Source organism: Mangifera indica, chromosome 5 (assembly GCF_011075055.1).
Source record: "Mangifera indica cultivar Alphonso chromosome 5, CATAS_Mindica_2.1, whole genome shotgun sequence".
Taxonomy (NCBI): domain Eukaryota; kingdom Viridiplantae; phylum Streptophyta; class Magnoliopsida; order Sapindales; family Anacardiaceae; genus Mangifera; species Mangifera indica.
The window spans coordinates 9,420,490-9,447,722 of NC_058141.1; the positions used below are offsets into that span (position 1 = coordinate 9,420,490).

Consider the following 27,233-nt stretch of genomic DNA (forward strand, 5'->3'; position numbering starts at 1 on the left):
ATGATACAAAATTTCTTACTAGATAATAAAATCTTGTTTTACACATGTCTGTATGAATTTTTAATAATCTTTCATATCATTGTAGATTTTAGATAACCTAGATGGTCATGCTAAAACATAAAAATCTTTAGATAAGAGAACTTTCAATTACAAAGTACATAAATTTTAATTGTCGTTATGATTGTATAATATAATTCAGATGATAAAGTGGACAATTTTTTTATTACACACCTTAAACTGGAGACATTACATTCTGTATCATTTTTACTCATAATTTCAATGTGCTAAACATTATTTTTTATAAAACTAAATATATTTATTCTTGATCTACTTAAATATAATGTATTGTTAATATTTAATTTAGTCTTATTTTTAAACAGAATTATGGCTCTTCTAAAGCCTTCAATTAGTTTCATTGATGCTGAAATAGTTTAGTTTTAATTAGCGCTAAAGTTAAGAAAATATAATTTTCTTTAAAAATTGTTTGTGTTGTTGCATTATCCATAAACATGTCTTTATTATCATCTTTTGAAGGCAAAACTTTATTTTTTTAAGTCCAAATCCTTTCATTTTAAAAATTACATAAGTCATAACGTATACAAAATAATAAAAGAAAGCAATATGTGGTAACAAAAACATAAAATAATGTTTGTGATTCCATAAATTCAAAACAAAAAAAAATTAAAAAGGAAAAACACTAATTTTGGAAATTTTGGGTGTCCACATCACTAGTCAAGTGATGAATATTTTTACTCTTAAAATGATTTTGAGACAAAGATTTGCTAGATTGATAGGATCATAATCATCAATAAAGTTTGATTATATATTTTTCTCACTAATTTTGATGGATGTTTAATATAGATTCACTAAATATTTGGGCATACAATAGATACATGACTAATGATCTTTATAACCATATTTGTAAAATTTATTTTTATGATATTGTAGTTTACTCTATATTATTTTTTATATTAACTGTTTTGGTTCACTTTGATCCATTTTTGATGGTATAACTGAAATTTTTTATCATAACCACCTTTAGATAAAACATTTTTTTATCTGTGACTTTGTCCATGCCCATAATATCGACTATTGATAGTCACATTCACTTTAGAAAATTGTGCAATGTATGTGGAGTAAGTTTGATGGGTACAATAGTAATTCATCATTTTGTTCAATAACAAGCAAACATACTATTAATTTAAAAAATATCTACTGTCAATTTCATTCTTAATATTGCCGCTATAGGAGTCTTTTTGGATGATGGAAAATAGAAAATTTTTCCTAACATATGTTTTTTTAAGATATTTTCTCCCCATATAACCTCAATTGAAAAACAATTTTGATCAAAGAAAAATTGTAATCACTTATATATTTATAATCTTGTATGTGTAGGGGGGTTTATTCATATTGAGCAATTAAGAGTATTATTAATTTTTTCCCTGTATGACATCCCATCAATTTTATTAATGAACTTTTTTTGCTTTTCTTTTTTGTGTTATCTTTTATCTTTTAACATTTTGTTTCATTAACCTATACTCCTGTTGCAAAATAGAAGTTGTTTTAGCTTTGTTATTTAAAAAAAAAGTAAAAAATTATTTTACTGTACTTCTGGAAAATATAAAATAAAGGTAAAACTGAAAATTACAAACTTTTTATCTTTATTTTAATTGTTATAATTAATGTTTCTTAATGGGTGTATTTTTCACTAATTAAAATGACTTTTATTTTGAAACAGGAGCACTATATAATCCTATCATCATTATTTCTAAGATAAAATGCTAGATAATTATATTGACTGTTAAATAAAATTAAGGCTAAAAAAAACTATATAAATAATCTCAAGAACATAACACAGTTAAACAATAAAGAATTTGATTAAAATAACTGTCCATACTTTGAAATAGAAAATTAAAATTATTTTAATATTAGATTCAAAAAAGTTGTATATTTACATTAAATTTTTTATTGGTATCTTTATGGAATAGGAGACGAGAAAAGTGCATGATTAGATGCAAAAATGCCTAAACTAAGAGAAGCTCTTTTATGAAAAGAAGGGATTGGTGGGTTTCCTTAGTGTTTACCAAAGAAGGTGAAAAAAAAAAAAAAATAAAGGTGGTGCAAATTTATGTAACATGTATAGGTGTTGGAGATGACCCATACCACATGAATAGCAATAGCTTTATGTTTGGACGTAAAAAAATGCGCGTGCAGCATGATTCTTGTCTAAAGGGTATCTATGTTGGACGGTGCACGCAGCAGCTATCACCAATATTTTCATTAGACACCTTCCACTCAACAACCACTACTACTTCCACGGGAGGCCCAGCTCCAGGGTTACCAACATGACCATTTCTTCCAATTTTCTATTTCAACCATTTTATTGTCTGCTTTCTTGGAAAGAATGCAGCCTTTCTTCCGGTCAAGTGTGCGGATGAAGTGGGTGGATTTCTGATGTGGTTTTACTGTCACTACCTGCACTTCTTTAGCTATAATTAAACATATGAACATGGTTCTAAGTTCTAACTTTTTAAGTTGAAGTTACAGGTTTGAATACAAAACTCCCCAACTAAATTACATTTTATACTACTAGAGTAAATTACTACTACAGTACAGACCATCACCTTCACACGGTAAAAATAACATAGCAGAAGGGAAGCACATGCACAAACAAATGTATAAAAAGGAGCCATGAGATAATGATAATGCTAGCACACATGCTCATGAGATCTTTCTATTCTCTTCACAATTGAAGCGCTATCTCTTCTTAAGCAGTAGTCAATACTTGAAGGAAGCAAAGGAGCCTTTGATTTTCCATAGGAATTCCAACACAGTGCCTGCTGAAAACCTCGATATTTTGGCGACGGCTTCAACTGAATATCGATGAGATCAACATCGGTGCAAGGAATATCGTTACTACATGCTAGATGAATTGGCTGCACTGAATAAGTTCCAATTATCTGATCGTATTTAACACCAGATATCGCTACTGCTCCTGTTTGATTCTTGCAGAAATGCTTGTCACAATAATATTGATCAATTATTATGGGGACCTTAACATCAGTCACTTGAATATTGGAAAATGACACGTTCTTCACGGATCCAATACCCCCCTGCCATGTCTTTATTCTAACTCCAGCTAATGTATTCTGCACTGAGATTTTCTCCACAACAATGTCAGAAACGCAACCAACACTCTTGTCTTTTCCAAGGCTTCCCAAACTGTCGTTTCAATAACAATACTAAATTAAATCGATGATCAAGATTATAATAGTAATGCCATCCAATCCATGAACTTCTTGTTTAACTCACCTTATACCATGTCCAGGGCCACAGTTAATATGATGAATGTGTATGTTTGAGCATCCAGTTTGTATTGATACACAGTCATCTCCTATTCAAAAAGAGAACTCAATTAGTACATAACAACATGGACGAAAAGAAAAAAATTACACATATTACATAATGCTTAAATAGATATTGCTAATGTTGGTGCACTCTGGTATCATACTTTCCTCTTTCTAGGTCTATCAGTTAATAATTAAAACTAGCCGCACGGAAAACAAGAGAAAAAGTTGAACTGATACTTTTTGTTCATGCTTGTATGTAAAGTAGGTTAGCTAGTGATGGTTATTATATACCAGATAGCTTTTGCTCTGCCATGCTAACGTGCAATGCACAATCGACCCAATTAACGGCTTAAGTTTTATTGCAGAAATTAAAACGTACCACACCCGATAATAGAATGTTGAATTTCTACATCTCGTGTGTTTTGAAGGTGAATGCCGTCAGTGTTTGGGCTGTTTTCGGGAGAAGAAATCTTTATATTATCGACTTTGACCCAGCCGCAGTTGTCGAATTTCAAATGGCATTGAGGACTGTTTATGATTTTGATATCTCGAACCATGACATTATAGCTTGCATAAAATCTCAAAGCCTGAAATGGGAGCATATTCGGTATTGTGAAATGAAAAAAGAAAAAATTGAGAATTAAAAGTTAAGGAATCTTACGGTTGGTTTCAAATCTGTAATGTGTTTGAGTTTCTCCTGTAAAGAATCAAAAGCAATGAAGTTCAGAAACGGCTAATTTACTTATGAAACTATTTAATTTAATGTGGATGAAACTATGATACTTCTTGATTACCTGAGTGTAGTAGAGTGAAGAGGCGGTCCACCATTGAGGGCCTTGACCATCAATAATTCCAATACCTTGAATGGTGAAGTTTTGGACCCATTTGAAGTTCAACCACTGAAACAAACTGGAATTTGGCCATGAACCCACTTTCGGGAGTGCTAAGAGGGTTCCATCTATCTGTTAGAATTCCACATACATTCGCATTTTGCGTTAAGAGTTTAGGAACAAAAATATAAAAATAATATTGAACCTAAGAAAGAATATACTCCTTGACTTTTTAATTTCTTAATACCATGAAATTGCTGCTTGTGAGTCAGAGCTAAAAAGAAGAGAAAGGCGCTAACCTGAAGAACAAGGTTAGGCATGCAGGGACCTTGCAGAGTTATGGGCTTGATGAGGAACTTGAACTCCGATGGGATTCTTACTATAGCCCGCGGCACCTTGCACGCAGCTTTCCATGCTGCTAGAAGAGCCTGTTTCATTGAAATTCTCAAGAAAAATTTAGCTTACATTAGCAACTCGAATTCACTCACCATTAATTTCACTTACCTTTGAATCATCGCAGACTCCATTTCCCTTAGCTCCAAATGACAAAATATCGAAAATGTTTGAGTGAGTAGGACTAGAGCCATAAGGAGGAAGAGGAGCTGGTGCAGGAGCGCGTCCTGGAAATCCTGAATTGGCTGAGCCTCCCTTATCTTTCTTCTGATTTTTGGTCTTCTTGGTGTGATGCTTTCTAGCTTCGACCGACATTATAGAAAATGTGACACACAGAATAAACAGGAAGAACACAAGAGATGATTTCTTGCTCCTCATCTCAACTCAACCGTGTAAAGAAGAGCGAATTTCAGTATAAATGATATATATAAAGCTTACGCCTTCAGGTGGTGCTTTGTTTTGTAACAATGTAGCATGTAAGTGAAGCAGAAATAGACAGTTATACAGTGCAACATTACAAGAATAGCACAGCTTTTAAGTGTAATTTGCAGACGCCCCTCATTTGTAGTGGACAGAGAAATAATTAGGTAATGCCTGGGATATATCTAAAGGGTAAAGGCTGATTTCCATTTGTCGATTCTGTGACAAAGTGGCTGTTGAATATAAATAATTTTATAACTCCTTTCTGTGGCGAGTAGACCGGCTTTCAATTTGCATCATATTCTGTGCAGTCCAATATTATATATCATTGAAATCATGTAAGAAATCAGTTTGATTTGATAGAGTTTTATCAATTTATTAGCGGCAGTTAATTTCTGTTGATCACATATTTATGATGTACGGGGGTTTGATGATTTGATGATTAAGCTGCATGTCGTCTGTTGATTTGGGAAATGACACATGATGTAATTGTGAGACAATGTTGCCAAAGAAAGGTGGTATAAAAGAAAGTGGAATGAATATTTATAGAAAGAGAAATTATAATAAATGTTCAAAATTAAAATGTGTTAAATGAAATTGTTTAAAATTTTAAGGATTAAGTAAAAATATCCTTAATTTAGAAAATGATTAAACTGTCCTTATATATAAACTCTATATTTCCCATAGATTTATTGTTCAAATTCAGAGAAAAATTCAAATCTCCCACATGTATAACAAGTTTTCGTCTTTTTCGTTAATTTTTCATGTTTTTCGGCAATAGAAAATAACAATTAAGGATAGTACATAATCACACTTCTTGTTTGAATTAATTTATTGCTGGAGTATTGAGATTTGAGGGAGATTTTGAGGTTTGAATGTTTAAAGTTTTGATTTTGAATAATGTATTAAATGTTTTGATTCTTGGTTGTTTTGTTTGAATTTCTTGAGGGGTTTTGTGTTATTGGATGTGTAGATTTGTTTTGTGTTGAAATTAAAGACTGAAATGACGATTTTTGATCAAAAAATAGATTAGATCTGTCGGTGCTACAGTAATCTCCTATGGGCGCCCGTGAGGTGGGGGGGAATTTAGTGTTTTCAAGATTTTAGGGGAAGGGGGAAGAGGGGGAGATCCATGGGGGTCTGTGAAAATTTTTACACTGAACCATAGGTTAGGTGGAAATTGACTTTTTTTAAATTATAGGGTCTGTAAAAGATAGACTTTGAATGATCATAACTTTTAATTTGGGAGGAGTTATAGGGTCTGTAATATATCAACGCGAAGCTCGTTTTGAGCTCTAAAACGATAGCCAACTTTGCTGGTTGTGCCCAATTTGGAGGCCTAAATAAAACTGTTTCATTATGTATTATGCAGTTTTTTTGTTTTACCAAATTTAGGATTTTCGGTTTTCATGATTTTGAGCTTGTTTATGACTAAGCTAGACTTTTTTGATATGTAGTTTTCAAATTTGACACTTGTCTCTTTAGTTTTATACTTTTCTAAGCACATTTTATAATGTAATTATAAAATTTCAAATCGATTTTTCGGTTTTCTTGTTCCTAAGAATGTGTAGTTTTCAAAATTTAGATATGTTTTTTTAGATTTTCGAGTCATTTTTTGATTGTTGACATTTTAGGGTATTTCAATATATCTATTTATTCTTAACATGTTATTTAAATATTTTATATATTATGTAATATCAAAATACCTCCCATATTTTTTTAATATTTTATTTAACCCTAAATTATTATCAAATATCCAAATGCCCCTTTTACATGACATACAAACTAGATTTAACAAATAAAATTAAGTTTTGAGTTAAGATTCATATAAATACTTTTTTTCACGAATTAATTTTTTCGATTTGAATTTAGAAATACGAACTTCTTGCTTCCGAACAACCCCGTAGTAATTGATTAAGCAAAAATGAGAGTGAAAGTGAGTGTTTAAGTGATATGAGAAGTGTATATAATGAAAGTATGAGTGAGAGAGTTTATATAGATGTGGTAAACGGTAATTTTGGTATTTTAAAAAAAATTAGGGCATTTTTACTTAGGAATAAGAAAAATAGGCATTTTTGCTTAATAAAATGGTAAAATGGTCATTTAATTTAATTTCCCTATAGAAAAAACTAAGTAATGGATTCAATTGTAAGAAGAAAATCTACTTCCAATATTATATTATAAGTCTTAGAAGTTGGAGATCTCTTGCAAAGAGATTTGCAAAATTAGTTTATAATTTTAGTTTCTAGCTAGTATATATGATGGATAGATAAAAACAAACAGTAAGTTTCAATTAGGGAGATAGATTGAAGAAACTTCATTTCCTTATTTTCTGTAGATAAATTGGTCTTCTCATTTTTTTACTATGCAACTCTTCATTATAATTGTTAAGACATAAGAGGTTTACATCTTTGTAGACATGAATGACAGGTGTGCAATCATGATCACACAAACGTAATAAATTATTGGATCTGGTGCAACCATTCTATATTTAATGTGATGTAGATCATTCAATCATCATAGTGATAATTTTCTCTTGATATGTGTTTTAGTGACAACTAATGCACCTCATTCAATAAGAGACATAATTGAGCGATCATGTTTTCTTTACATTTGAGATATACTCAGTCTACTTGACATATACCAGTAAGAATCCACTCATTTGTGTTTTAGAATAACATGCATCTAAATAATGTGTTATATAACTAGTCACTTGGTTGGATATATGCCTATATCTGCCATTTAGTGGTTAGGCACTACATGGTTAGGCACTATCCATGTAGGAAAAAAGCAATTTATTGTTAAGTTGAGTGGAAGAATCTGGAATAGGATAGGATTTTGGATAATTTTCTTAACCCTAATTAATTATAACCTAATAATACTTTCCAATAATCATTCATATACAACAAAGGTGGTGTTGCACTACAGTTGCAAATAAAGACAATGTTACCGGCCAGCCTCTTGTGTCATTAATTCAGTCTGAAGTAACAGCCCACCACTATCAGCCTTTTATTTTGTCGCTTGAAAAGAGTATTTACAACCAAGTTCAATATATTAATGGAGAAAAAGTGCTTCCACCTCATTAGATGATTAACCATTTCTCACTTTCCGGAAAAATAAAATAGATCTAAAATGGAGGTATAATGGTCCTAGGTTTTAAGTCCCAGACAAATGAAAGTTGGCTACTGCTCCACTTACACGCTGACTCACTCATTCTTCCCTATACTATATTTCATCCGCTGGCGTTTGATGCATATAATACCCAGGATCCACAGTCATGAGCCCATTACCATTACAATAGGTTATTGACTCTTGAAAGCCATCTAGCCAGCTATTTAGCTCAGCAGGGAAACCCATTTTGCTAATCCATCAAGTTCTTGATAGAGGCAGACGAACCCATCAAGTTGTTCATTAAGATATAGGGATAAAGCTTTTAATTCATATGGGGAAATTATTTTGTAAACCTCTGCTCTACCAATTAATCTGGTTTGGTTTGATGTATGAGCAACAATGTCTATCTATGTAGGTGGGGTTGGTGTCTCCTTTGGGCACGACGTCGCCGTGGGGCCAAATATGGGACAGGTCGGTGCCAGTTTCTCACTTGTTTATCTTCTATAACCTAGCTGGTGGTGCATGCTTAAACCCAGATGGATGGAGAATATTTGTCCACCCTAACCTAAAAAGGAAACACCATGCATGCAACTTGCTAATTTTTTAATTAACCACACTTGTCAATATTATAATTAATTTTTAAGATGGTAAATTGGTACACGCTAGTAAAGCAATTTGATGCTGTGTTTGACATTTAATTGCAGAGTGAATTATTAAACTGTACTCATTTTGAATGATATGGAATATATTCTCTCAAGAATTGTGCTATATGTCTATATGTATATATTAATCAAAACCTAAACATGATTAAGGAGCTCAACGTAACTTTGCAGTGTAATTATTTTAATGTATTATGAATATGTTTCAATCAAAATTAATTAATTAAATCAGCTAAACTAGAGAGATCTATATAATTTTAACCAATACTAATTATATCCTCATCTTAACATTATGTAAACCCTAAACCCTTCACCTCTTTTCCATCAAGATTTTAAGCCAAAATTCACTTAAAAATCATAAAATCTGACAACAATTTCACTCAAATCTAAGTAAGGTTTTTTACACTATTTTTTCAAGAATTAATGTGAATTTGAGTTAGAATACGTTCGACCAAGGCCAAAGAGAATAGAGACAGTAGGGATGGCAAGGGAGAGACGAGGATGATTCAACTGGGGAAAAAGACCTATTCTATAGGGTGTGTGATTTCAATGAAGAAAGATTGAATGAAAACATTACATTAAAAAAAAAAAAAGACTGGATGAAAATATTTTATTTTATTTAATAAATGGAAAAATAAATTTAATAATTAAAAATTGTTTTTAACCATTACAAAATGGATGCAAGCCTGGTTGTTTGGGTTTTATTTTGTTTATAAATTAGGTGGTGTGGATATCCCTGCCCCGGCTACGTCCCCGCTTGCCAGTTATTCTTATATTTTCATTCTTGTTTATTTTAGAGAATTATTATCCAATGAGGGACATGGACCAAGGTTAGCGTGGAAAATTATAGCTCTAATAACAACCTTTTCTTCCTCCCTGGCCTTCTCCCTTCTCTCGTTTCACACCTTCTTTTTTCTCCCTCAGCTCATCCAACAGAACAAGACAACATCTCCTATATATATATATATATATAATCCATACATACTAGAGGCATTTGTATTGTATTAGATTATATTTTATTGGTTCTGCTTTGTTGATAATTTTGATTGAGTTTTGTTGGGTGGATTACTTTTGATTGATACTGCTTGTGATGACAATTGTTTGAATTAAAAGAATATTATGGACTAGGTTGCTTTCTCTTTCTTCCTCCACAATTGTTGCTCAATGGTTGCGCATTAAGATTTGCTTGTATTGGTTATTGATGGCTAACAATTAGGATCCAATATGATTTTCGTATCTATTTATATAAGATATGGATAAAGTAAAAGAGAAAATAGATAAAACACATGATTAATCTGATGATCGAAATGTTTATGTCTGTAGTGTGTCAATTAGGTGATATTTAAATGATGTATCCTATAAAGAATGTATAAAAGGTCTATTGGCCATAGCCGCTTCGGAATGGTTTTCTCGGAGTGATGCTTCTCGTAAGGTTATCTTGTGATCAGGAGAATGTTGTATAACAAAGTTGCAACTGGAGGTTGTTAATCTTTGCATATTGAAGCATGTGCTTTTCATAATTGTTGTATTTGATCTCAGTTTGAATCCAATAAAGTTGGCTTTTTTGGCGAAATCATAGGCCGATCAATCATTCAAGCCGAGGGAGATTTGAGAAAAGCAAAAAGAATTAATCATCAAAATCCCAGAAATCACCTCTTTTAGATTAACTCTACAGAAAAATAAGATCTTAATCATAGATGACACAAACTTAGTGAATGTTTTATTAACGTAGAGGAACACTGGGCTACCATGTTCCTAGTGTTTTGGGCTTTTACTAGCAAACTAACTATTGATTTCAATTGGATCATGCCTTCAAAACCAAAATGAAGACAAAAATCTGATCCATCCATCCATCCCCTACAGCATATCTGTTTATATTGGTTCATCAGTCAACGCTTACACAAAGTCGGACAAGAGATGCCAAAGTCGTTGCAGTTGTTACATAAATCTTGACTTTTTGGGTTCACGAGGTAGCTATGAAATTTCTCGCTTGACTTGGGAGGATTTCTTTCTGTCAATCTTATTCTACTTTGCTTCCTTGAATAATATAACATTTGTTGTGAGGTGAGACAAGAGAATACATACAAGTATTCTCTTCACTGACGTATCAAAGGCAACTACTATTGATTAATCAATTACTTCATTCTCTATAAATTGCAGTGCAATCATACTCAAATCAAAGTCATTAACAACTAAACATATATATATATTGAAATGATTATAATTTATATGGAAAGCCCATCTCAAAATACTGAACTTGATGTATCAATGGAACTTTATTAGTTGGTGTCATATAGTCAAACTCTTTTTTTTTTATTATTATTATTAAATTCATGAAAATGACACTGAAGAAATGACAAAATACACAATCAACAACCAATCACTTTATGTATATGTAGATTGAACCAAAGTGTAAGTAGAAGATTTTAACTTAGAAGAAACGAGAAGATTGAGACTCGTTAAAACATAACCAATCAAGTTTTATATTATCACGAATGTGTACTCTTATTTTATTTCGAACCCTGATAAAAAAACTAAATTGCTTCCTACTAATAAGGGGTTATGCAATAATTATCATATTTTAGGAGGAGTTAGAATTGAAATACAAGTTTCGCTTCCTCATTGTATTATGACTTAATGTATTCAATAACATGATTATATTAGTATATGCATATTTTACCTCAATATCAATTGCAATAAAAATAATTAAGGTAAAACAAGAATTTTCGTGTCTATTAATTTATAACATTCCACAGGTTTGGTCCCACTACAGAGATATAACGCGAGGGTAGAATGGTAATTCCATGTACTCAAATTTCACAACGTTACTGTAAAAATGCGTTGGGTGAGAGACCGCGTTTTTCCCATGGTTTGTTCAACTCTAGGCTAGCTATACAATGATATTCAACTAGCAAAAGTCTCTCACTCTCTTCTTTCTTTTCCACTTTTTTCAGTTTTCACACCGTCTTCGTCTTCGTGCTACCAGCTTCCGATTTCGAATCTCTGAACCGGATCTCACTCAAAATTCAGAGCTTCACCAACTCAATGCACAGACAGACAGGTAACGGCTCTTATATCACGCTTCATTTCCTTCTTAGCTTCTGCTCGATTTTCCTTTTTAATTTTATGGAAGATAGTTCAGATTATTTTTCCAGAAAATTTATGAAATTTTCCTTTCTTTTGGAGACTAGTTCAGTTTGAATGAAATCTTTAAACTTGAGATTAATCATCTTGTTTGATTGACCTATTCTTTTGAGATTGAAGAAAAATTAAATCTCCATGCGGATATAAAATGAAGATAAAAACTTTATAAAAAGCTATAGTTTGATAAAAATAATGGTTAAGCGAACGGATCGCTTATGTGGCTAATCATGAGTAGTTGAGTATACGCAAAACTTCTAGAGAGTTTTGAGGGAGGGATTTGGTTGAATTATTAATGGGCTGGCTTGCCGGTGGAGCCTTTCGCCTTTTCTGTAATTTATTAAAGTTGGCTGGCTGTGCGTGTCAGCCATTCATACTTGGTTACTCTGATTTGACCCACCAAATTTACATATACTTCTTTTTGTATAAAGAGAAGTACTTAAAATTTACCCAAGTGTTTCACTTTAATATCGTTTGTAATATTTTCTTTGTGCATTTTGTTAGTCCGATCAAATTACAATACAGAAATATCAGTATCATTCAACTTTACAAAATTCAACACTCTCCCTTTTGGTAAATAAATTAACTTATAATTTATTTTTAAAGTGATATATATATATATATTTATCAGATGTAAAAGCATTTAAATAAAGTTAGGAGTAATTTACAAAATGAAGAACATGACTTAAAAGGTTTTGTCTAGAGAATGGTGGCTTAATGAAATAATAAGATGGGTAAATTGGATAGCCTTCACAACTGGATCATCTATGTCGACGTGGTCCTAAAATCTTGACTAAAAGACTTATTTCCACCCGAGGTTTAGTTTATTTTTAAACTCTCATTTGTTAAATTTTAAAAATTTAAGTATTCATTTGTCTGTAAAATTTTTATGTTATTATCAAGGGTAAAAATATTATTTAATAATTTTATTTATAGAAAGAAAAAAAAAATTTTACCTTAGTTTAAAAAACTAATAAATTTTTTTTATCTTAGTTTAAAAAATTACCTTTTAACTACTATTCTCTTAAAGTTAAAAAAAAATGTATTCTCTTTTTCTTGTGATCATTTTTTTCAGTGGTTCACTTTAACGTGTCATTAGCCTCACTATCGGTATCCCCTCTCTCTCCCTAGGGTTTCCTGATGTAAATACCACCTAAAATACCATCAAAATAGCCTAATGGTATCACACAAATCTATGTAATTTGTTGCACATATTTGTGTGATAAATCACACAAATATGTGTGAGGTTGTCTGACAATTTTGATAGTATTTTAGGTAGTTTCTATATCAGAAAACCACTGAGGAGGGAGAGGGGGTGCTAGTGGTGGGTTGACAACGCGTCCGAGTGAATCTTATGGAATAATGGTCGCTAGAAAAAGAGAATATATTTTTTGAGATGTAAGTACAATATTTTTAACTTTGAAGGGGTAATTGTTAACCATAAAATATGAAAATCTTAGATGATAGGAGTGAAAAAATGACTTTGTAAAATTAAGTTAAAAAAGAAATTATTAATTTTTTAAATTAAGATAATTTTTTTTTACTAAAATTATTAAATTATTTTTTTATGATAATAATAATAAAATTTAATAGATAGTCAATATTTAAATTTTTTGAGTGGTAATTTAGGGATTGGTAAACTTTGTGTGGGAATAAGCCTTCCGGCCTAAAATTTTAGTTGGCCCACTGGAAGCCATGTTCAAACTGCGGTCCGGCCTGTTTATGGGGTCCCTTTACTCAATACAATAATATTTAGTGCTGTCAATTTAAACTGCTGTACCTCACCTTGGAATAACTTTTGTGGTTAACTATTATGATCATGGTGATCTAGATCTTCTCAAGTGATCTAGAAAATCTGGTGCAGAGCTATTTGGTGGCAGAATCAGCTCAGCCAATCCAGTCTACCGAGCCACAGTATCTCCTCCGCAAATATCGTCCGCACGAAAAATGAAGTGTGAAACAAAGACCTAAAAGGCTTCGGCCCCTGACTTTTTGACTAATCCGCTGCGGTTATGATTATGAACAAGTCACATGTTCAAACTTGAAAACGTGTTGTTAAAACTTTAATGACTGCTCACGAACACCCTATCGTGGTCCAACGCTGTTCCTATCCAGGGTGGTTCTAGTTCTCCCTAGCTTTAGTGTTCTAGACGAAGTCATTTTTAAATCCTTGACGCTGAAAAGCCGAAATCCATGACAAACTGATACCATTAAATATTGGTTTTTTAAGGTTTGATTTATTACCAATTGTGATTTGTTTATTCTCTATTTCACTTGAGTTTACCTCAAAGGGTGGGTTCCAGTTAGCTCTCATCTCTCTATGACATCTCCATTTGAGTTGATAACTGGTTGACTGGTAGGCACTTAATGGTTACTTGAAAAGTTCATTCTACAGAGACTTAATATGAAGCTGTGAGAAAGTTTCACGACGCCAAATTCAGCACAGAAGAAAAATGAAGAAAGAAACCGCATTGGTCCGTTCTAAATGCACTTTATTCTTCCTATGGGGATATCTGTTGTTACTAGAAAGGGCGTTGGGTGATCCAAGATCTCAAACTGTCCAAATTATGTGCGGAAACCAATCGGAGCACAATGCAACTATGTTCGTGCCTAATTTTGTTGCTACAATGGAAAACATCAGCGAACAAGTGCGAACAGCTGGTTTTGGAGTGGCAGTTTCAGGTTCAGGACCAGACACGAACTATGGGCTTGCACAATGTTATGGAGACCTCTCTTTGTTAGATTGTGTATTGTGCTATGCTGAGGCACGTACACTTCTTCCCCAATGTTTCCCCAACAATGGAGGTCAGATTTTCCTTGACGGGTGCTTCATGAGATCACAGAATTATAGCTTCTTTGAAGAGTATAAAGGTCCTGCAGATCATGCAGTTTGTGGGAATACAACAAGAAAGAGTTCAAAATTCCAAGAATCAGCTAGGCAGGCTGTGTTGCGTGCAGTTGCTTCAGCACCCAGTCATGGAAATTATGCGCGAGCTACCATAGCTGCTTCAGGTTCCAATGAGTCAGCTTATGTGTTGGCTAATTGCTGGAAGAACCTGAAAACGAGTTCATGTGAAGCATGCTTGAAAAATGCCTCTGCGTCTGTATTAGGTTGCTTGCCTTGGTCAGAGGGCCGAGCACTGAATACGGGATGTTTCTTGAGGTATTCAGATAGAGATTTCCTTAACAAGCAACTGGGAAATGGAAGCAAAAGAGGTAACTGTTTTGTAAGTTGACACACATTAGTTGTGGCAATGATGAAGTTTCTAATTTTGAAGACTAATATGCCGATAATTTTGACCTCACCAAGGTTTTTCATTGATGAATTTTACAGGGACCATTATTGCAATAGTAGTTTCAGTAGTCAGTTCCTTGGTGGTTCTGGCAGTTTTAATAGTTATTGGAGCTCATATCTGGAAGCAGAGATATATTCAAAAGAAAAGAAGAGGTAAAAACCTTGTTTTATATGCAATTTCTGCATCTCGGAATAAAATACTGAACGAACAGAAGAGCGTGCTACAGTGAACATTGTGTAGCCTCCTATAATTCCTAAAATGTAATGTTAAGTCATCATTATTATGGAAAAAATAAGTATAGGAAGTGCAACGTGATATTTTATTATGTGTTTGGCTATTTTGAAGTTTCATTATCTTCTCTATTGCTCCATTCTTTTCTCACAGGTTCAAATGATGCTGAAAAATTGGTGAAAACTCTTAATGATAAAAGTTTGAACTTTAAATACTCTATACTAGAGAAAGCTACACAATCTTTTGACGATGCCAACAAGCTTGGCCAAGGAGGATTTGGTACAGTTTATAAGGTAATTGTTCCCCATGCTTATCTTTAATTTTCATATGTTCCAATTTATAAGATTATAAAAGTATTCTACCTATATTTTCTTTTGTTTTTTTTTTTTCACTGCAGGGTGTTCTGCCTGACGGAAGAGAAATCGCTGTGAAGAGGCTTTTCTATAACAACAAGCACAGAGTAGCAAATTTCTACAATGAAGTTAACATTATAAGTAGTGTAGAACACAAAAATCTGGTCAGATTGCTGGGATGCAGTGCTTCTGGACCAGAAAGCCTTCTTGTCTATGAGTTCCTGCCTAACAAGAGCCTAGATCGCTTCATCTTGGGTAATTGATAGATTGATAAGCGTGAATTTTTACATTGCAAAGATGGCTTATTTAATACTTACTATTTTGAGAGCTATTTTTCTCAAGTGTATTACATAAACTCTTACCCTAGATCTTGAACCTGACTGAAGTTTATCATATATGATATGGTATCTGTAGACTACTTCCTGTTATATCTTTTCTTTCTAATGACATGACAGATTCAACAAGAGGTACATTACTGAACTGGGAGAAGAGATATGAAATTATTGTTGGGACAGCAGAGGGTTTAGTCTACCTTCACGAAGAATCCAAAACTCGAATAATTCACAGAGATATAAAAGCAAGCAATATTTTACTGGATTCAAAACTACGTGCTAAAATTGCTGATTTTGGGTTGGCCAGGTCTTTCCAGGAAGATAAGAGCCACATAAGCACAGCCATAGCAGGAACTTTGTAAGTATAAAATCATTAATTAGATAATTCGGTTTCAACTGATACATCCATGTCTGGAGCGGTAATTCCTTCAATAATTTTGCAGAGGATACATGGCTCCAGAGTACCTAGCCCATGGCCAGTTGACAGAAAAGGTAGATGTATACAGTTTTGGTGTACTTTTGTTGGAAACAGTTACTGGGAGGCCAAACAACAGGAGCAAAACCTCAGAATATTCTGAAAGTTTACTGACAATTGTAAGTAAAGTTTCTTCAGTCGATTTTTTTCTCTGTTAACAGTATATCAATTACTAAGCTAACAATTTCACATTCCTTTTATTTGTAATGGCAAAACAGACTTGGAAGCATTTCCAAGCAGGGACTGTTGAGGAGCTTTACGACAGAAATCTCACGTTGAATGACTCTGATAATAGTGGCGCTAAGGATGAACTGTTAAGAGTGGTGCAGATAGGACTTCTCTGTACTCAAGAGAGCCCATTGTTGCGGCCAACAATGTCAAAGGTGCTACAGATGCTACAAAAGAAGGAAGAACACCTCCCTTCACCCACTAGTCCTCCATTTACAGATGAAAAAACCATGGAACTCAATGACACATTTGAGGACCCAAACTACCCGTTGAATTCTGGTGCTTTGGCATCACTTGCCGGTGTCACTCATAGTTCCTTCTATCCTAGATGAACCAAACAAAGAAAAGTTGGAATTTTCACTATATAGAGAGGCATCCAAGATTTTTATTGTAAGTGAGAAGCCCCCAGAAATCTCAGACTATCAGCAGTCAGCAGACCTTTATGCAACCATCTCGGTGGCCTTGTGCTGGCGTTCAGTGAGCATATATATAATTCTAGGAAATTTGGAACTGGCAACCGACGGTTGTAGATATATTGAGGTTAGTGATGCCAAATTTGCCAATTCTATGGGAGGACAAGAGGGAGTAATACCCCTGTCAATATCTTGTGTCTATGACTGATTATTATTGTATTGTTTGTTGTAAATCTTCCCCATTTAACAATTAATACACGTTCGATAGCAAGGCTTTAGTGCCAAACAGTACAAGTTACCTGTGCATATGTTCCATTAATGACCGTATTAGGATATACTTATCTTTGACAAGTTTGGGAGAAAAGATGCAATAGCAGATCAAAGTTAGCAAACTATCATATAAACCTAACAATAAAACTATGTGTGTCGATTTTGAATATACAAATAGATACATATAATTGAATAATTTTGAATTGAAGATAAAATATCACTCAATCATATGATGACACATATGAGTGTGTACCTATTTATGTATTCAAAGTGAGTATATATAATACTACTCATAAACTTAAACATGACATTTGAATTTAAATCCTAGAATTACGAGAGCAATGTACAGATGAAATTCTCATTCCCTTCCCTCCATGGTTGTGGTGAGAGTTCTCTGCATAAATTGTTCCTCCCAAATGACTATTTCTCATTTGAACTTTGATGAAACAACATTTTTCGCTCGTTAAATTCGAAAAGTTTATTTATCCATCAGCCATTCATTTTCAATAATGAAATACTTTACATGAAAAAGTAGAAATATCATTTAACCCAAAACCCCATAATATTTTTGGGGTGTTTTCATCAATTCAATTGCAACAACACGCACAACACAAAACCCTGGAATTACTATTTATTTGGTGGGACGATTTTTTTCTTCTTTAAATTTTATAGCTCAAATGATCTCCAAATCAACCAAAATTATATCAATGCAGAGAGAATTCAAGGATCTTTCTATCAAGCTATGACAACATTCAAAACTCATAAGATAAAACAGTCAGAATGAGTGAAAAAGTTAGTGGCAAAACCGTACTTATCTCCCAACTCTCTGCCATTCAACTTTAATACATACACATGCATTAAAATTTGGATTTTTAAGGAAAACGTAAACATTAACCAAAACATAAAAGAAATTCTACAAACTTTGAGGTCTTTCACCACCAACTCTTCTACCAAAAATGAATTGGATAAAGGAAAATAGAGAAGAAAAACCAACAAGCTTTTGATTCAATGTTTCATAAAATTCAAGTGTCTAACCATTTTACAAAGTATGGCTACGCTTATATAAGGAAGAAGTGACGACAAAATAGGTTTTCTAATACGAAATCTATTAATTTTTTTTATACAAAAATCCTTTGAATTAAGGTAAGTCATATCTCTTAGTTGCTAAAGACAAACAAACATGCAAAAATATTCTAAGAATATATTCTCTGTAATATTCTATGCAAAGAATATATTATTTGCTTCTTTTATACAAAAATGTGTATAGTTAATTGACAAACATTGATTCTTTGCATATTTTATATTTCATTTTATTTAACACATATATAAATCTTGTTTCAAATATTAATACTAAATATTTATATATATTCTCTCTTTGCAATACATAACAAGGAATAATGTTGCCTTGTTTGGTTTCTCAAAATTAAAGATAAAGAAAATTTAAATATTCTAACATATAAAATGGTAAAAATGATTAGGGTCTGAAAAATGTAGTATAAACATAAAAGTGGCCTAACTTAAGTAAAAAATTCAGTTTCCGTTTCAAATGCCAATACCATCACAACAAGACCTCACTATATAGAAGCTTTCAATTAGTTGATTTCCTTAGTGAAACTGATTCATTGTGTCTACAACCGATTTTCTTAGTAAATTCAGCTTGATACTACACTTTTTTTTTTTTCCATTGCTCAATGATTAAACAATAAATAAATATAAATATCTACCTGCTGCCTTCACTTTACAGTAAGTTCAGAGAGGACATCTTTTTTAACTCTGGATCATGATCGTTGCTTTTCATCAAATTGTGCAATTCTTAGGGTTTATTAGCTCCCTGATACATTCAAACATCCAAAACATATTCTCTCCAGATGTAAGTTTCATTGAACTTGTAAGTTTCCTATTTGTCTTTCATTGTGCAATTTTCATCTCTTGCTTTTAAGTTCAATTAGTGGATTTTTGAATGGTATGTTATAAAATTGCGATTGACTTTGAGTATTTGCATAAGAAATTGTGATTGAAGTTCGAGTTTCACACTTTTTATATTATTATTGTATAAATTGTGTAAGCAACTTTCATTGAACAAAAAACAACTAGTATTATACCTTGTACCAAGAGATGAATGTGACAAAGCAAAAAAACAAAAAACAATGAAGAGAGAAATCAAGCAGCAAAGGAAAAAAAAGATTAGGCGGCAAAGAAGAAGAGAGATAGATGGCAAAGAAGAAAAAAACACAAACAGAAAGATTATGCACGTGTTCATTTGCACATTTGTACATTCTTTTTGCACAAGTGTTCATTTGCACTATGTGAAGAACTTGTAAAAATTCCAGAACATGTAACGCTTTGCATCAATGGTTGTTTGCACAGGTGACATTTCGCCTTTGTACGATCATACATTTTATGTTGACTTTGCTTCGAATTGACTTGAACTAAATGCACGAAATGGCCTCAAGTAGTACTACCTCTAACTTGTTAACCCTTGATAGAGTCGTGAACGGTCGTACATGATTTTCATGACTATTGTTCATTAAATGTTGACATATTCTTGCATTAACTCCATTTAAACATGAACAGGTCAATCGTGCACAAGATGACTTGCTCATTGGTGACTCCATATTGATCATATATGATTGTGCGTTGAAAATGCATGGTCTTTCATTGCATATCTAAGATGACACAAAAATCCAAAAACCGTAACATTCAAACATTACAGATTTGTGCTTTTTCATGAATGAGTCCAAATAACACTATGCATAGTTGTTTATCAAAGGTGCAAGGTCATGCATCTACTGAAAACTTGCATTTTTTAAGTTTTGGTACAATTTTGTCATGGCATAAGTCATGCCTTGGACAATTAGTGTGTTTTAAACTTATTTTTGTATTTATTGAAACACTTTAGGGTTCAAGAAAAGAAGGGGGGAAGAAGAAAATACAATGGTTTTGGGAAGAAATTAAAGGGTTATAGGGCCATATAACCTTTTTTTTGTCCTTCCACATAACGCAAATGGCTTTTCAAATTTAAATGGTAGAAAATTTTAATTTCATTAAAGTACGAGTGGAAAATAGTCATTGAACCTAATTATTCCACTACTTTAAGCATTGAAAGAAGGAAGTAAAAGATTTATCTTTTGCTTATGAAAATAGTGACAATATGTGATCTACCCATCGACATGAAAGTAAAACAGTTGTTCACATGTGAAAAACAACTTGCAACAAGTCATCAATACTATGGCTATTTAAATTTAAGTGCCAAGACAATTTAGCCATTTAAAAATGTTAAATTGACAAGCCATCCACCTTTGATAAAGTGAAAAACAAATCGTCCATCTTTAAATGTAAATGTATTCTTGAGTCGACTGTGTTGATGAGCTTTCTCCCCATCAATTGATGTATGTAATATAAAGTTTTATGCAAGATACTCTAGAAAGCAACAGTGAGAATCGGTTAATCAATCTTTTTATTTACTATAGTAAAAAATAGACAATGTAGTGATGATTGGACATATATATAATGTTTTTTAACATGATTCAACTCACTATTTGAAAGTCTACGTTCACAATTATGTTATTAATAAATATGAAAAAGTGTTTTGGATGTCCTAAAAAAGACTTGATTTTGGATAAGAGGTCTTAAGAATAATGGTTGAATTTTTATAAGAGTTTTTTTATATATTTTAAGAAGATGTGTATCTAATTGTAAGTGTCGGATATTAAACTACAACAAAAAGAGTTTTTAGTGTCATTTTTTTATATCTTTTAATTGTATTTATAAATATTATTAATATTTTTACCGGCGTTAAAACAAATGCCATTGAATCTAGTGTCACTATAGGTTTTAGCGGTAGTTATTTGCAAAGCCAAAATAAATACAAAATAAATACCAATTAAAATTTGATAATATTGTAACATTTATTTATGACATTTACAATTGCTATTTAATTAATTTTATTTTTTTTTGAAAGTTAGTTAATTACAATTTAGTGGCATTTGCAATTACCACTAAATAGTAAATACCATAATTTATATCAACATTTGCAATTGACACTAAAAGGTGATTATTTATAATTGTCGTTAAAAGTTCTTATAATAATTTATGCTAGCTTTTGCGCTTGTCATTAAAACTTAAAAAATATCCTCTTCCTACCAATTATTACGGTATTTAATGATAATTGTAATTACCACAAAAATTTTTAAATTAACCAATAAATTATTGTGATATTGTTAGAACTAACGTATATGTTACACATAGGAAAAGATATGGCCAGCGTGGTGAAAAACAACTGGCCCAGGTGGCAGTCAACCTTGACCAGGAAGCTCCAAAGGAGGAAAAAATTTGTGGCAGAGAGTTGGTGAGAATGGAAGGAAAGGATGAAAAGGGGGGGAGTAGGGAAGAGGCAGGGCAGCAGGAAAATTCGGAAAAGAAGTAAGGGAGAGTAAAAGCCTCTCGAATGCCGTGTGGAATGCTCTGTTGTTGTTGGTGGAACTTGTTCCCCAATATTTCGTAACTTGAATTTAGTTCTGGAATCAAAAGAGAATGTATTTTTGTAATTAAACTTAATGTATAGAGAACTGGGAATTAATGAATACACTGTTTCATTAATTATGGTTTGATACAAGCACTGTTTCATTGCTTATTCATTTACAATATTGAACCCTGGTTGTTGTTGAAATTGTTGAGAGCTGGGTATCTGTGTGTTGGTGAGGCTGGTGCTGGAGAAGGAAACTGCAGGTCTGCTGTGAAGTGATTTTCTGGAAATTCAGCCTGGGAAAACAGAAGGTGAAGCCAGGTGCGCATCAGATATTTATAATAGGCACAAAAGACTTTTTCTATTGTCAATAATCATCTTATATATTACTTTTAATTATTAATAAAATGTAAAACCCAACACACACACACACAAAACTAACAATGAAGCTCTTGATTCAAACTTCAACTTTTTATTACAAATAACAAAAATTACACAATGTAAAAAATATACAAGATTTTTAGTTCCTCAAAAATAAACTCTAATAATTGATTAAATATAGCTCCAAATGATCAATCAATTCACACTATGTAACATTAAAAAAGAGAGAGAGAGAGAGAGAGAAAACCATAAGTGGATGATAAAAAAAATTAAAACAAATCAATTCATATTACTTAACTCAAAATGAAGCAATCCTTATGAAAATGCCATAAATTAAGTAAGACAATATTCAATAGAGTCAAATATATCTTTTACAATGATATCACATACACTTCATAAAAAAAAAAAATTATATTGAAGTTAGTACCTTATTTTTCAATTCAATAATTTTATTGAATTATTCATCCATCTGACTACTTTCAACTGCAACAATTGCCTTTTTCTATTGTGCATTGGTCTGTATAAAGTTAAATAATCTTGTTTACAAATCAAACATAAAAACACTATCAAATTGGAAAACAAGAATGACTAGATTCCAAATTCTTAAGCCATAATGGAGAAGTGACAAGATGCATTTCTAAACTCTGCTTTTTGATTCAATCATCCAATCCAAGTAGCACTCGAGTTCCTAAGTCCTCCTAAACTCAAGTTTCGCATTATGAAAATGGGAAATATCAAAGTAGGTACAGTTCCAATGTTCTAAATGCTCTATTTTCTGTTTTACGCACACATTCCATATATGAGCACAAAGTAGATGCAAAAACCATATTGAATAATCACTAAAATAAATAAATAAAATGAACAAAAAACCTGGCTAGCCTCTGGTAAAACTTAGTCGTCCTCTTGAAAACAAAACTGCATATTACACAAAATAATCAAATAATGCAGAAATCACCTGAAATTGAACTAAACCAAATTATTATAAAATAAATAAATAAAAGTGAACCCACCAACCTATACTGATCATTGTACCCACATGAAAAGGATATCTGGGTAGTCCTGCATTGCAACAACACAGTAGTTCATTAAATTCAAAGCTCTCTCATCATTTGGTTTCTCAAACTCATGAATTTGGGAAAACCTGCCATCACATTAAGCAATAAAAACGAACGATACAAACCAAACTGTAAACAATTTATACAAACGATTACATAATTCCACCACAATCTTTCAGAAATAAACCTTCAACATTTATCATATGACAATTTAAACCGTTAATTAAAAATAGCCCTAAGTCTCTAACAATAGCCTTAAGTGAAACTCATCTGAGAAACTACTCTCAAGAAAACAAATGAAATAGTTTGGGATACATACAGTTTGAATATATCAATGAGAAATTTTATCAAACACATAATGTTATGGACAAGGAAGTTAAAATCAATACAACCCATGATATGAAAAACCAGTCTATGGTCCCGAGCTCGAGCGATGGTTGAATCTGTAATCTTGGGTTCTCTTGGTGCCCCAGACTTGTCCATTGGCTTGATTCGGCGTGGTTTGAGCCAAAGCAAGTAAACAGGGAATGTCAGAGCATGCTCTTCAAGCCCATAGGAAGGGAATGAAGGAGGGATTTGGTTTTGACTAGGGATGGGAGCGGCAACATTTTTTCATTCCAGAAGGCTGTTGATGTGATGAGAAAAATACTCTATTTTACCATTATTAAAAAATTAAAAAAATATTTTATTTGTTTTTTGGGTACAAGACTTAAGCATAAATTGAACAACCGTAACCAAGGTTGGATTCGAATTGAATCAAGCTCGAACTCGTTTGAGCTCGAGTTCGAGCTCGAACTCGTGGAAGCTAGACTCGAACTCGATTCAACTTGTTTTGAGCTTGAGTTTTTAACTATTTCGTTATTAAAACAACGTTATTTTAATATATATCGGTCAAAACAATATCGTTTTGTATCAAAATTTTTAATTGACAAATTTGACAAGTAGTTCAAGCTCTAACGAGCTTGTATAGAGCTAGCTCGTTTGAGTCGAGTTCAAACAGACTCGATTCGAATCTAACCCTAACCATAACAAGAAGATCATTTTTAATTTTCCCTCATTAATTTATATTCTTTTACAAATTAATTATATTGATAAAACAATTTATTTTTCTAATAGTTTTCATTATCCTAGTATTAGTGGTGGATTTGAACAGAACTAACTCAAATTTAAATTCATATTTAGCTCGAGTTTAAAGATTTGTTGATGATTATTTATTTGATTTTTTTTTTTAATAATTATTACTCTTCTTTTTTTTAAATTCAGAAATTTTATAAAAAGAAAACCTAGTATAAAAATACGCAGGACATACTACAAACGAATGTCGCAAAAAACTAAGAAAACAAAAAATGAGCATGCAGACTTTATAGAAAACTAAGTAGATAATTGTCAAGTAGTTTGAAACTGAGATGAGATTTCATATCTTTGGTCCAAGTCAATGATCCTGGCACAAACCACATCACAAGATCTGAAATAATGTCATAACGATGTCTAGGATGTTGTCGGAATAGTCGGTTATTCCTCTCATACCATATATAGTATACAATAACACTTTAGTGCCATTATTCTCCTTTTATGACTTGTTGTCTTTTTCAGTGCCACTATTTTGAATTTGAGTAAGCATAACTCAAGCTTAAGGTTTTGAATTCAAATCGAATTTGAATTAATTTTTGTTCAGACTCAATTTAATTCGAATCCAACTCTATCAAATATATCCCTCCAATCTATTAATTAAAAAATAATAAAAGATAACATCTAATATTGAATGTACTGAAAGTATTTTCCCATCACCACCAAGTAGTATCTAAAATTTTGATGCTAGACAAGAAAAAATATGTCCAAGGCTAAAAAATTAGTTAAAGGAAAAATATCGATGATAAACCTGAAAACTTATTGTAATTAAACATATTTATAAAAGAAATTATTAAAATGTTATTAAAATAATTTTTATAGCAGCAGTTATTATAAAATGCCACAACAAATTCTTACTCTCCATAATTTTTAGTGTCTTTAAATAAAAATATAATAAAAACATTGTAGTAAATATTTTTATATCGTCAATTGTGATAAATGTCATAATAAGTTTTTTTTTATCTCATTGTGGCAATCATTATAAATACCGCAATAAATTATATATTTTTTACTTTGTTTAATTTTTAGTGACATTTAATTAAATACTATTAAAAAAATGTCACTAAATATTTTTATAACAATAATTATAATAAATATCGTAATAAATTATTAATTTTTTGACTTCTTATAATTTTTTTAATGGCTCTTGATGAAATGCCATTGAATATCCTTTTTGTTGTAGTATACAAAGTTGTATATATGATTTTGTGCCTATTCATCTCTAATTGTTTTTCTTTTTTCTCATTTTTTCTTATTAATATTTTACGGTCATAAAATGAAGGAAAAAAGTTACAATCTTATTAATTATATTTTAAATTCAAATTCAAAAAGTAACATTAAAGATAAGATACCAATGGAGTCTTGATAAGTTAACAAGTCATTATTTCCATTGTGGATAAGAGACACAGAAAAATTACCAAGTGGTAGATCATGCTCTTTGGGCATGAGACGTATATCTATAGGTTGAGGTGCAAGTTGCATATTTTATAGTTAGTCATTTCTTTGAGAGTTATTTCATGGGTTAGAATTTATCATATAACAATTATCCTAGTATTGAGAGTATAAGCAAGACTTTGGAAACTTTTTCACTTTCTACTCAGTTAGGTTCCACATGGAGATTTAAGATCCCTCAAGATATCTTGTGATAAGGATTCTTTAGCTAGCACAATCAATGTTCCATCTATTTTGTGTCCTATGCATTTATGAGTCTTTGATGGTCTAAGAACCTTGAGAATATACCTCTGTCGGTTGATTGTAGAATTTTCTACTTTGATTCACAAAACGATAAGTTACTGGACTCCAAGATTTTTTTATTACTTGCGAACATACTTTGTCTGTTTACTTTTACAAGTAAAGATTGACCTTGCACAACAACCATCTATCCATGATGGAAGATGTAAGTTTAGAGTCCAATTCCTCTTTAGAGGGAGATGACTTACCCGCATCTTACTAGTTTTTCAAGATAATTGATGAGGGATAGGTATTCTCTCTTATTAAAAAGTGAAGATAATAGTACATGCAACCTATGGTTGTATAAGACCATCTTTCATCATAATGACTTTCTTAATATGGATGTGATAAGGATCATCATGCAAGCTTACTCAATTGTAGGGAGGTCATGCATTTTTTTTTTTTTTTTTGTTCTTCCTTTGCTTTCTCAAGCTCACAAGATTGAATCAAAGGTCAAAGTTGATAATGACCTTGTCTTATGGGTAGAATAGATGAGACGAGGACATTTAAGAAAGACTTTGAACATATCTTTAAGGCTTATTGCATATGTGAAGATCAAGGTTTCTGTTGATCATAGTATTAAGTAAGTAGTTATATTCATATGGTTGTTTGATCAATTATCTTATGAATATTCTAATTAATTGCTTCTTTGTATTTGTAGCTTCTGAATATGCATCTTCTTCCTTTCAAAAAGGTGTCTTGTCTATACAAAAAAGGGGCATAGAAGTACTAAGTTATCCAAATAGTGATGTTGGCAGTAGAGAAGGAGTTAGCTTGCATAGAGAAAAACATAAGGGTAGGGTTCTAGTTTTGTAGTTAGAACTCATTATCACAAAGAGAAGCTCACAAAAAAAGATATTATGATTGTTGTTACTTGCAATTTGAATTCATCAAGTAGGGTGAGCTTCTAAAATTAGAGAGAAATGATTACTCATGTTTTGGTGGATCATGATAATAATCTAAGAATCACG

At 32.0% G+C, this 27,233-nt stretch overlaps 3 protein-coding genes across 10 annotated transcripts; 1 reads left to right on the plus strand and 2 right to left on the minus strand.

Annotated features, from left to right (window-relative positions):
- Positions 1 to 2,708: 2,708 nt before the first annotated feature.
- Positions 2,709 to 4,951, minus strand: LOC123215278 (polygalacturonase At1g48100-like). Its single transcript, XM_044635306.1, has 6 exons — positions 4,685 to 4,951; positions 4,480 to 4,608; positions 4,145 to 4,312; positions 3,730 to 3,937; positions 3,313 to 3,394; positions 2,709 to 3,222 (listed from the first exon to the last, which is right to left on the minus strand). Exons 1-6 carry the CDS (start codon positions 4,949 to 4,951, stop codon positions 2,709 to 2,711), a joined length of 1,368 nt encoding a protein of 455 aa, XP_044491241.1.
- A 6,681-nt stretch (positions 4,952 to 11,632) lies between these two features.
- LOC123217665 (cysteine-rich receptor-like protein kinase 2) lies at positions 11,633 to 17,526 on the plus strand. 3 transcript variants are annotated; one of them, XM_044638756.1, is made up of 8 exons: positions 11,633 to 11,824; positions 13,736 to 15,120; positions 15,239 to 15,352; positions 15,585 to 15,724; positions 15,829 to 16,039; positions 16,240 to 16,474; positions 16,560 to 16,710; positions 16,810 to 17,526. In XM_044638756.1, exons 2-8 carry the CDS (start codon positions 14,358 to 14,360, stop codon positions 17,149 to 17,151), a joined length of 1,956 nt encoding a protein of 651 aa, XP_044494691.1. In that variant the 5' UTR covers positions 11,633 to 11,824; positions 13,736 to 14,357; the 3' UTR covers positions 17,152 to 17,526. The 3 variants fall into 3 exon arrangements, with proteins under 3 accessions (XP_044494691.1, XP_044494693.1, XP_044494692.1); XM_044638758.1 differs by having other exon boundaries at positions 13,769 to 15,120; XM_044638757.1 differs by having other exon boundaries at positions 14,300 to 15,120.
- A 4,551-nt stretch (positions 17,527 to 22,077) lies between these two features.
- Positions 22,078 to 24,049, minus strand: LOC123215985. Of its 6 annotated transcripts, none has more exons than XM_044636318.1 (4): positions 23,796 to 24,049; positions 23,359 to 23,407; positions 23,219 to 23,263; positions 22,078 to 22,263 (listed from the first exon to the last, which is right to left on the minus strand). In XM_044636318.1, the coding sequence occupies exons 1-4, from the start codon at positions 23,884 to 23,886 to the stop codon at positions 22,137 to 22,139; spliced, it is 312 nt and encodes a 103-aa protein (XP_044492253.1). In that variant the 5' UTR covers positions 23,887 to 24,049; the 3' UTR covers positions 22,078 to 22,136. The 6 variants fall into 6 exon arrangements, 3 of the variants coding, with proteins under 3 accessions (XP_044492253.1, XP_044492251.1, XP_044492252.1); XM_044636316.1 differs by having other exon boundaries at positions 23,363 to 23,407; positions 23,723 to 24,049; XR_006502178.1 differs by adding an exon at positions 22,776 to 22,865 and having other exon boundaries at positions 23,359 to 24,049.
- Positions 24,050 to 27,233: the final 3,184 nt, after the last annotated feature.